The 10,662-nt window shown below is 38.9% G+C and overlaps 1 protein-coding gene across 6 annotated transcripts in view; it reads left to right on the top strand.

The window, feature by feature from the left end:
- Positions 1-10,662, top strand: part of atp8a1.S (ATPase, aminophospholipid transporter (APLT), class I, type 8A, member 1 S homeolog) — a 149,914-nt gene continuing 139,252 nt past the window's right edge. For 3 of the 6 annotated variants that reach the window (XM_018243124.2, XM_041579451.1, XM_041579449.1), the window contains exons 1-2: positions 299-549; positions 2,756-2,849. In XM_018243124.2, the coding sequence (XP_018098613.1) occupies positions 2,801-2,849 (49 nt within the window). In that variant the 5' untranslated portion in view covers positions 299-549; positions 2,756-2,800. Of the gene's footprint in view, positions 158-241; positions 263-298; positions 552-2,755; positions 2,850-10,662 lie in introns of those variants that run through there. The other 3 variants (XM_018243125.2, XM_041579450.1, XM_018243123.2) reach the window with 3 other exon arrangements.

The following is a 10,662-nucleotide window of genomic DNA, read 5'->3' as shown; positions in this document are numbered from 1 at the left end:
ATTGACGCGAGGGGCTTCCCTCAACCCGTCATTCACTCAGCCGCCGCAGCTGCAAGGAACTCGACTGTGGGCGGTTCCAACTAGCACAAACAACCTGGGGGGGGGACATGAAAGCTGCTCCGTTTTAATTTCATTTTGGCTGGTTTAGCTGGTAAGGGTAAGTGACAATGGTATTAAGGGACGTAAAGCCATTTATTGTGGTAGTCTGGCACTTGGTGCTTGGGCAGTATTTGGATACAATGATTACAGTGCCTCCTCCAGGGTGAGTGGTAGGTTCCTGGTAGAGTGCGAGCGGGCCGGGCTGCCTGTGCTTCACATTTGCAGAGGGAAGGGCGCTGGGAAGAGGTGTGTGTGTGTTGGAGGGTTTCAATGCGGAGAGTGAGTGGATAAGGGTCGGGGTCGCTTTTCTGGATTACATTCCTCACGACATGCACCTGTTTAAAGAGGGAATTACAAAATATCAGTCGTGGGAAGGAGGCGTCTGATGGACTTTGGGCTGACCTGAGACACTGCCTCGTAGATCTTCGCTCGTGCATCTCCGTCAGTTCCCTGTAAGTAGATCCACTTTCTTCTATTATCAGCCACAGCCTAAGAGCATAAGCCACTCTTTTTATTGTTTTCATTCATCTTCTGCTGCTGCTATTAAAACTACAACTCCCATAAGCCCCTTGTCCAGACGCTGGGGGGGGGGGGGTCATTCATAGTCGAGAGAAGCTTAAGCAATAGCCAAATAGTCGGTTGTCCTCATTTTGCTACTTTTATGCCTTCTGCCCCTTTAAGGATTTGCTGCAACCACAATTACACTTACATTAACTGTAAAAAGGAAAACACATCGTGGGGCTCAAAAGCTGCAACTTTCTGTCATCGGTGACCGCGATATTTTGGCATCATATTTCCCCCTTGTATTTACCCAGATTGCCATTCGCAGTGCAGCCCCTATAGTCCAAATTGTGGCAATTGCATTTCTCCAAACCCTGTGGCTCTTTTTCCCGGTCCCTCCCAGCTGTCATTTAGGCACTGCCCCCTCTGCCCTAATTGCAGGTCATTGGTCTCAACACAGGGGAGCGCAACCTGTTGCCTTCTCTTTGCTTTTAAAGTACAACTCCCCGCACCCTTTGGCCCTCGGGAGACGTAGGGATCTGTTCAGCCATTGCCTTACCCGGTTTACCCTTTCCCTCTCATTGCCTGTAAACAATTATAATATAATTTCTCTTGCATTTGGAATGGGGAAAAAAAATCTCACATCCACCCACACTAAAATTATAATTCAACCTCATTTTACTTTTGTCAACGTTACAAAGCATTCTGGAGAGCCGATCTGTTTAATAGCTATTCTGCGGTTGATATGACTTGCATCCCATCTGCTCTACACTATTACCTCATTCACTTCTACATTTCTCAGCAAGAGCCTGCCAGTGAATATATCTCCTGTCTGGAGTCTCCACTTGATGTTCTCGTGAACCGTTGACGAAAACGGATTTCATACAAAATGCTCATGGACCACGAAAGTCTTTTCTCGCTTTGCTGAGAAGGTGGATTAACACTAGTTGTTTTAACCAGAGGAAACAAACCCCATTCTTTATTGGGGGCATTGGAGTCTGTAGCCTGTGGCACTGGACACAAGAGGGCCTATCCCAACCTTATCCTTGCACTGGCACATTATATTTATTACAGTAAATGCAAATATTGTGTAGCCTTTGCACATTGTAGCCAGCCTTTTAGCATAGATACTGGAATACATTTTATGGTAGGACCGTACCTGTGACCTTTTAGAGGGTGCATTGAGTTATACTTCAACAACTACTTGTGGGCCACAAGTTTGATATACTTGCTCCTCACTTATATCTGTGGTAATATATTTAGTCATGTTTTTTCAGATAGTATAGTTGCTTAAGGTGGCCATAGACGCACAGATAATAGCGTACAAAACTAATTTTCATACGATATTTGGTGTGTGTATGGTGGGAGAAGACCGATATCGGCAGAAGACTTGGATATCGGTTGGTTCGTCGATTGGGCTGGACGGAAAGTTTTGATCGGGTGCCTATGAAGGCACCCAAACATTGGGCATTGTAAAGGTGACCATAGACGCACAGATAATATGGTACAAAATTTTGATATAATATTCTGTGCATGTATGGTAGGAAAAGAGCTGGCTGACATTGGCAGAAGACTTGGATATTGGTCGGCTCGTCAATCGGGCTGGACGGAAAATTTAGATTGGGCTTCTTTGAAGGCTTCTGAACATTGGCAATTGTTGGTGCTGAATAGTCAGATACAGGTAGAATTCTATTGTTTCTTTCTGTATATCTGACAATTCAGCTGTACACATGTGTATTGAATGAACGATCTTTTTTGGAAAGATCTTTTCCAAGAAAGTTCGTAATTGTTACATCTATGGCCACCTTAAAGGTGGCCATAGATGTAACAATTACTATCTTTCTTGGAAAAGATCTTTCCACGAAAGATCGTTCATTCAATAGACACGTGTAGAGCTGAATCGTCATATATAAAGGTAGAAACAATAGAATTCTACCTGTATCTGACCATTCAGCACTAAGGTGGCCATAGACGTAACAATTCTATCTATCTTGGAAGAGATCTTTCCAAGAAAGATCATTTGTTTCAATACACACGTGTAGAGCTGAATCGTCAGATATACAGAAAGAAACAATAGAATGCTACCTGTAGGCTTTTTCATTGTCAGCTACACGGATTTTGTTTCTGATGGATTTTTTTTCGGGATCTGACCTTTCAGAAGTTCTACTAAAAGAAGAGGAAAGGGACCACTTCACGCAACATGGCAACAGTGCAAACCACAGTGTCAGACATGCGCACCAGAGCTGAAGGTGAGTGTTGTGTTAAATTGTGTCTACAAATGGCGTCTTTAAAATGCACTTTTTGCTCATACAGATGTAGCCAGGTTTTTCCCAAAGTTACGGGCCATCCTATCTCAGCTAATTAGCACTACACTTGAGTGTGAAGTATAATTAGTGGTATGGCTAAAAATGTTGTAGTTATACAGGTATGGGACCCATTATCCTGAAACCAGTTATCCAGAAAGCTCTAAATTACAGAAATGCTGTCTCCCATAGACACGAATTTATCCAAATAATCCACATTTTTGAAAATGATTTTCTTTTTGTCTAAAAATAACAGTACCTTGTACTTGATCCAAACTAAGATATCATTTAATCCTTGTTGGCAACAAAACCAGCCTTTTGGGTTTATGGGGAGGCACGTTTATTAAAGGCCGAATTTCAAATTCATGTGAGTTTTTTTTTTTTAACTCTATTACATTCGAATTTACTCGAAATTCGACGGGGAGGTTATTAAAAAAAAAATCTAATCTAATTTTAATGACTTGAAAACTCGGATCGAATTAGACTAAACTCGATTCAAGTTTTTTCTCAGAAAAAAACTTGAATGTTGAATGTCAGGAAGGCTAGTAACATAGTAACAGTGCAATCTGACCAAGCTGTCAAATTATCATGAAGTTAGTGGGAATCTAACGATCGTGCATCTTAGTTTTTTCGTCCTACATCTGTCAGAAAATTGATGGACCATGTTAAAAAAAAAATGTATCGGTCCTATTTCAATCTATCTATGTTTGCAGGGCCAAGCAGGCAGCTACCCTTCAGTTTTCCTGGCATTATCGCTTGAAATGGTCTTTTTAGTTGATGGACAAATCGTACATTTAAACAGTCGTTTCGAGATAATTGTGGTCTCGCTTCTTTCTCTCTTTTAAAAATCTTTACATCTATTGCCAGTTTAAAGCCTAAAAATAAATATGTCTAAAAATACCATATTTTATATAGTAAACTTATTGCACCAGCCTAAAGTTTCAGCTTGTCAATAGCAACAATGATCCAGGACTTCAAACTTGTCACAGGGGGTCACCATCTTGGAAAGTGTCTGTCACATGCTCCGTGGGCTCTGAGCAGCTGTTGAGATGCTAAGCTTAGGGGTCCTCATAAATTATCAAGCAGAAAATGAGGTTGGTCTGTAAAATTAGCTGATGCTACAGGGCTGATTATTAAATTCTGATGCTAATTGCACTGGTTTCTGTGCTGCCATGTAGTAATTATCTGTATTAATTACTAATCAGCCTTATATTGTGACATTTCTATTCTATGTGTACTGTATATTGTGAGTGGGTCCCTAAGCTCAGTAAGTGACCGCAGCACAGAGCATGTGCAGTGAATCAGCAGGAAAGAAGATGAGGAGCTAATGGGGCATCTTTGGAGACGCAGATCTTTACTGCTAAATGGCTGTGGTTGCCTTGGGCTGGTACAGAAGCCCAAAAACATAATGTACAACATTTCTACCTACTTCTTTAGTTAGGCTTTAATTCTCCTTTAATGTTTAAATGATTTCCTAGTGGACTCAATGCATGAAGATCCAAATTAGGGAGAGATCCATTATCTGAAAAACCCCAGGTCCCGAGCATTCTGGATAATAGATCCCATACCTGTACCTCTCTACATCACCTGAAAAACACTTTAAAGTACAAAGGAGAGTAGGAGAGGCTGGTCCTTGCCAATCTTATATCTTTTCTACCCTTGAGCTTTAAATTTGCAGTTATAAGTGTGCAACTCTTTTTAGCATTCTACTTTGCCTTCTACCTACTTCAGAGAAAGTTATGCTTTCAAACATTCTGTATATAACAACAAGTTTTCTGTTGATATGTAGTACTTGTTTATTTAAGATGTCTGAGCAATCTTCCGGGCTGTCATAGTTTGTTTATTTGTATGAAACAGTATGTAGGATAACTGGGTGTCTAGTTTTGATACAATGTTGGCAAAACAAATGCAGTTTTTAACCCTAACTGTGTGATATTTAGGTGAGCTGCTGTTGTGCAATAAAACAAAGATTGCTATTGTGATTGACATCCCTCGTGTGTAATTACATTGGCATATATTTGTGTGTATGGTCAACTGAAGGGACTTTCTTAGGTGGCAGAGATCACATAATGTGTTAATTTATGTCCTATTGTTTGTCGCAGTGCAGGAACAGCTGCACATAGAGACCCTTAAAAATCAGGTTGCAGTAGATATAATGTATAATTATGTAACTGTTTTTGGGGAGTTTGGGGATTGAATTAACACCATATTTGCTGGAGAGACTTCAAGCACCTGAATACTGCTTATGCATTCTTAATTTCTGCAAGGTAGTGGTGGATAGCTTTAGACATTATGAATATTGGATAAAAGGTATTCCTTTACTTCAGATCCGAGCTGGCAGACTTGCTGTTATCCAGTTCATTCCTGGCATCATAGTTTATGCAGCAGTTGTGGAGATTCCGGGCTTCGCCGTTTGCAAGAGCTGTTCAGTCTTCAAGTTTCTCATTCTTGTAAAATAACAATTGGGTAGAGATGGTTTGAATAACCGTGTGCTTTATTGCTTTATGTATTCTTTATTATCCAACAATTTTTATTGATTTAAGACAAATGGTACATTCATATACAAACAGATAAGATAGACACCTGTTAAGAGCTTAGTACAGATCAAAAACATCTTCCTCGCTTATACTTTATGCTTTATGTATTCTTAATATACTCGTATGATCTTGAAATAATTCAAAGATGTCATGCTTTTTGACACTGTGGGAATCGTGCATCACACATAACATGTATAATTAGAAACTCTGATAGAGGATGAGAAAAGTGTTGCGTACCACTAGGTGTTAATTAACACATTCACGGCACACTACGAAATCTGGAACTCGCTGTAAAGAACAAGGAAGTGGCAAGGCGACATATACTGTAAATATTGTTAGTTTGTGTTTGTTTTTATTTTATTTTTCGCTCTATGAAAAAACAGAAGACCTTAAAGAGAATTTCACCGGAGCCCTTAATACCTCTTCTGGTTTATTAAGTTCAGCATTTAAAATAAAGCATTTTTATCCATATGCATTTTTAGGTTTTAGTTCTCCTTTTAAGATCAAATAAAGCACTAAAGACTTGGTTGTGTTGCTAGACTATTACAGTTGTGTTACTCTGCACCATAACTCATAGCCAGAATGCATATGGATATAAAAGGGGTGGTTCACCTTTAAGATCTTCAGATCTTTATACCTTAAGTCTACTAGGAAATCTGGAATAAACCTAAAAAACTGGTTTTGCTTCCAATAAGGATTCATTAGATCTTAGTATGGATCAAGTACAAGGTACCGTTTTATTATTACAGGTATGGGATCCATTATCCGGAAACCCATTATACAGAAAGCTGCTAATTTCGGAATGGTTGTCGCCCATAGACTCCATTTCATCCAAATAATCCAAATTTTTCCTTGAATTGATTTCCTTTTTCTCTGTTATAGTATAGCATAGTTTGGATTCAAACGAATATATGATTAATTCTTATTGGAAGCAAAACCAGACTATTGGGTTTGTTTTAGGTTTTTATGATTTTCTAGTAGAATTCAGATATGAAGAGCCAAATTATGGAAAGATCCGTTATCCAGAAAACCCCAAGTCCCGAGAATTCTGGATACCAGGTCCCATACCTGTACAGAGAAAATGGAAATCTTTTTTTAAACATTTAGATTATTTCATTATAATGGAGTAATTCGGAGCTTTCTTTTTATGTGAAAAATACAATCTAAGTATTACAAACAAAACAACATACATATATGGTATGTATTTTTCTAGGACTGAGTAGCTTTGAAAAGCACCGCAGAGGTCTGAGTAGTGTTTACAGACCTGTGCCCACAAACTCCAGACCAATAAATAAATGCAAAGACTGAAAAGGAAGATGAGCAAGTTTGAGACAGAATTGGGTTTTATTAATATCTAAACCTGTTCAGATGTCAGAAAACCTTTCTCTGTAGATTTCCTATAAGGTATACATTTTATAAAGATTTTCTCATGTATGCAAATTGTTTTACACCCAGTTTATATGGCTTGTTAAATCTGTCCCTTTGCTTTTGTCATTGCACCGACAGATATTAATAGCTGTTGCGGAAGTAAGCAGACTATTTAAAGCATCAGTTGGTGTTTGGAACAGTCATGTTATACAGGGGGCATTTATAAACTTGGTTAAGGGCTTCTCTTTTGAGCATGTCATACAGACTAGTATATAATATTGCTCTGCAATCCTGTCCACTTACAAATCAGGACATTGACATTGAATTGTTCACCCTTTGGCCCAGATTCAATTCAGTGAGAAAAAGTTATCTCATGGTTTATCACGGGAAAACTCATGGATGAGATTCAATTCAAGGAAGAAAGACTTTTCTCCAAATTCAGGTCCTGTTTTTTCCCCCATAGACTTTAATCAAGTCTTTACGTGATAAACCGTGAGATACGTATTTCTGAATTGAATTGCATCTCAAACTTTCCAGTGATTGAATTACTGTTGGGAAGTTGCAAGCTCTTATCAATTACATTATTATTACAAGATATTATTTCAACTGACTGGTGCTCTATCTTGCCTAGTATAGGGTTGTTTATACTATACAGCAGGGCATCTCTAACCTTTTTATTACCAGTAAGCCACATTCAAATTGTTAAAAAGGTAAAGAGAAACCCAAGCATGTAAAAAGTTCCTGGGGTGCCAATTATGGGCTGTGATTGACTATAGGTAGGCCCTATGTGGACTGGCAGCCTACACCTAGGTTTTATACAACCAAAACTTGCCTCCAAGACAGAAATTCAAAAATAAGCACCTGCTTTGAGGCCACTGGGAGCAGAATTCAAGGGGTTGGTGAGTAACATGTTGCTCACGAGCCACTGGTTGTGGATCACTGCCATACAGTGACAGTTTGGAGAGATTAAACGGCAAGTCAACCACAAAATAAACATCTGCCTAATAAAAGAAAACATAAGCCCCTTCTCAATATACATTTATTAAAAAATGTCAGTGCTTTTAAAGTTCTTTTTAAACACAGTTGTTATTGAGAGCAGCTGTTACTTTTTAACAATGTTATAAAAGCCTGAGTTCCCAGCAAAGACAGGTGTCTTAATCAGCTGGCTTCTCCGTCTATTGTTTGAAAAGGCTGAGCCATCGGGCAGAGAATAGAAATGGACAAACACTGTTTTCAATAGCAACACGTATACAAATGACTTAAAAACCATTGCAAATTTTTAATAAATGCATATTGAAAGGTTGCTTAAAATTATATTTTCTTTTGTTAGGCAAACAAAAAGGGTGAAGACACAGGAGCTATTTGTAGCAGTTACTTATCATGGCTGCAGAATGGCAAAAAAATACCCTGCCATAGACAGTACTGAGAATTGGCTCTGCTAAAATACACGTAGGGTCTTGACAAAGCAAATTATCACTATTGTCTATTTTGTAGTTGCTACTAGTAGCTCTCACCTTAAGGGTCAGGGCACACATGCAGATTCGGGGAGATTAGTTTCCCAGCGCCCGAACTGCCTCCCCTGCCTTCCCGCCGGCTAAAATGTTAATAGCTGGCGGGATGGCACTAGGAGCGATTTGTTTTCTGCAGTCGCCAGAAGTCTCCTTGTGAGGCAAACTTGGGCGACTTCAGTAAACAAATTATTCCGCCAGTGATTTACATTATAACTGGCGGGGAGGCAGTTCATGGATATTAGTCCCAGAAACTGGGCAGCAAACTGGAAAATGAGTTTCAATGTTGATAAATGCAAGGTTATGCACTTTGGCAAAAATAATATAAATGCAAGTTATACACTAAATGGCAATGTGTTGGGAGTTTCCTTAAATGAGAAGGATCTAGGGGTTTTTGTAGATAACAAGTTGTCTAATTCTGGGCAGTGTCATTCTGTGGCTACTAAAGCAAATAAAGTTCTGTCTTGCATAAAAAAGGGCATTAACTCAAGAGATGAAAACATAATTATGCCTCTCTATAGGTCCCTGGTGAGGCCTCATCTGGAGTATGCAGTGCAGTTTTGGACTCCAGTCCTTAAGAGGGATATAAATGAGCTGGAGAGAGTGCAGAGACTAAGTGCAACTAAATTGGTTAGAAGGATGGAAGACATAAATTATGAGGGTAGACTGTCAAGGTTGGGGTTGTTTTCTCTGGAAAAAAGGCGCTTGCGAGGGAATATGATTACACTTTACAAGTACATTAGAGGACATTATAGACAAATACCAGGGGACCTTTTTACCCAAAAAGTGGATCACCGTACCAGAGGCCACCCCCTTTAGACTAGAAGAAAAGAACTTTCATTTGAAGCAACGTAGGGGGTTCTTCACAGTCAGGACAGTGAGGTTGTGGAATGCACTGCCGGGTGATGTTGTGATGCTGATTCAGTTAATGCCTTTAAGAGTGGCTTTGATGATTTTTTGGACAGACATAATATCAAAGGCTATAGTGATACTAAACTCTATAGCGACTAATCTCCCCAAATCTGCCTGTGTGTCCTGACCCTAAGGATTCCAGAAAAGTTGTCTTGTTTGAGATAATACAACAGTACATGACTTGCTTTGTAACTTTAGTCGGACAGCCTCTTTCTGTTCAGTGACATGAAGAATGCTGAATGCAGTTCTTCTGGCTCAAGTCTAGTGTTTATTCTTGCAGTTGATTTTCTATTTTTGCGTTTAAGATTATTTGCCTTTCTAATCTTCCTCTATCTAGCTTGGTTTTAACATGTTATCTGGTTGCCTGGGTCAGAGTCACCCAGCAATCCCAACAGAGACCAAATTTTACAATTTTTTATTTGTGGTTCTACCAATTTATACTGCATTTCAGTGGGTGCATTTCCCTGATTTTGTAATGTTTTCCCGGATTTTACATTAAACTTTTATACTGATGTACCCAAAAACAGTAGTCTGAGAGTCTTGCACATGTCCCCCATAGTGTTACATTAACACTGCAATGTTACCATACATTAACACTGTTATTAACACAGGAAATATTGTATCTCAAAGTAAAACAGACTCCTGTGCTTATATCCTTTCAGTACTTTAATACATTTCCCTGATTTTACATTTTTTCCGGATTTAAATAATTTTTTTCTGGTCCCCTGAAAAACGTAAAATGGGGGGGTTCTACTGTATTCTTATTTTTAATCTTTTCTAGTTAAGTCTGTAACACAACAGTGTGTGCCGTCTGCGACGCTACAGTATCATTGATATGAATGGAAACCAGCTGCTAATAACAGGCCTCTCCATTCATATGATTGGCAGGAGGCACTGGGGGTAATTGGGTGATTTTTTCCAGAGACAAAAACTTAAAAGACCAGTAACATAAAATTTTCTTTTTAAAAAATTAGTTTCTTTTGAACAAAAAAAACGACAGTTTTCACCTTTAATTCGCTTTTATTAAGAAATTACTTACTGATTCTCAGCTTGCGCTCCTCTTCAGAAACGGCGATAAGGCGACTATCCATTGTGCGCGCTCGATAGCTCCTCCCTGCCTTCGATAGGAGATAGCCAGGGAGGAGAAATCGAGCACCGCACGATGGATCGTCTACCTGTCGCCGTTTCTGAAGAGGAGCGCATGCAGAGAATCGGTCATTTCTTAATAAAAGATTTGCGAATTAAAAGTGAAAACGGTCTTGGTGTTATTTTTTCATTAAAAAGAAACTCATTTTTTTAAAAACATTTTTTTATGTTACTGGTCCTTTAAATAACTAATAACCTTTTTTTCAGGCTACTTGTGAAAATAAACTAGTCATCTTGGTTCAGTGTATTGGACAAAAGTTTTACCATTAGTGAAAACAGTGTATTGAA

Source organism: Xenopus laevis, chromosome 1S (assembly GCF_017654675.1).
Source record: "Xenopus laevis strain J_2021 chromosome 1S, Xenopus_laevis_v10.1, whole genome shotgun sequence".
Taxonomy (NCBI): domain Eukaryota; kingdom Metazoa; phylum Chordata; class Amphibia; order Anura; family Pipidae; genus Xenopus; species Xenopus laevis.
This window is presented reverse-complemented; position numbering and strand designations above follow the sequence as displayed.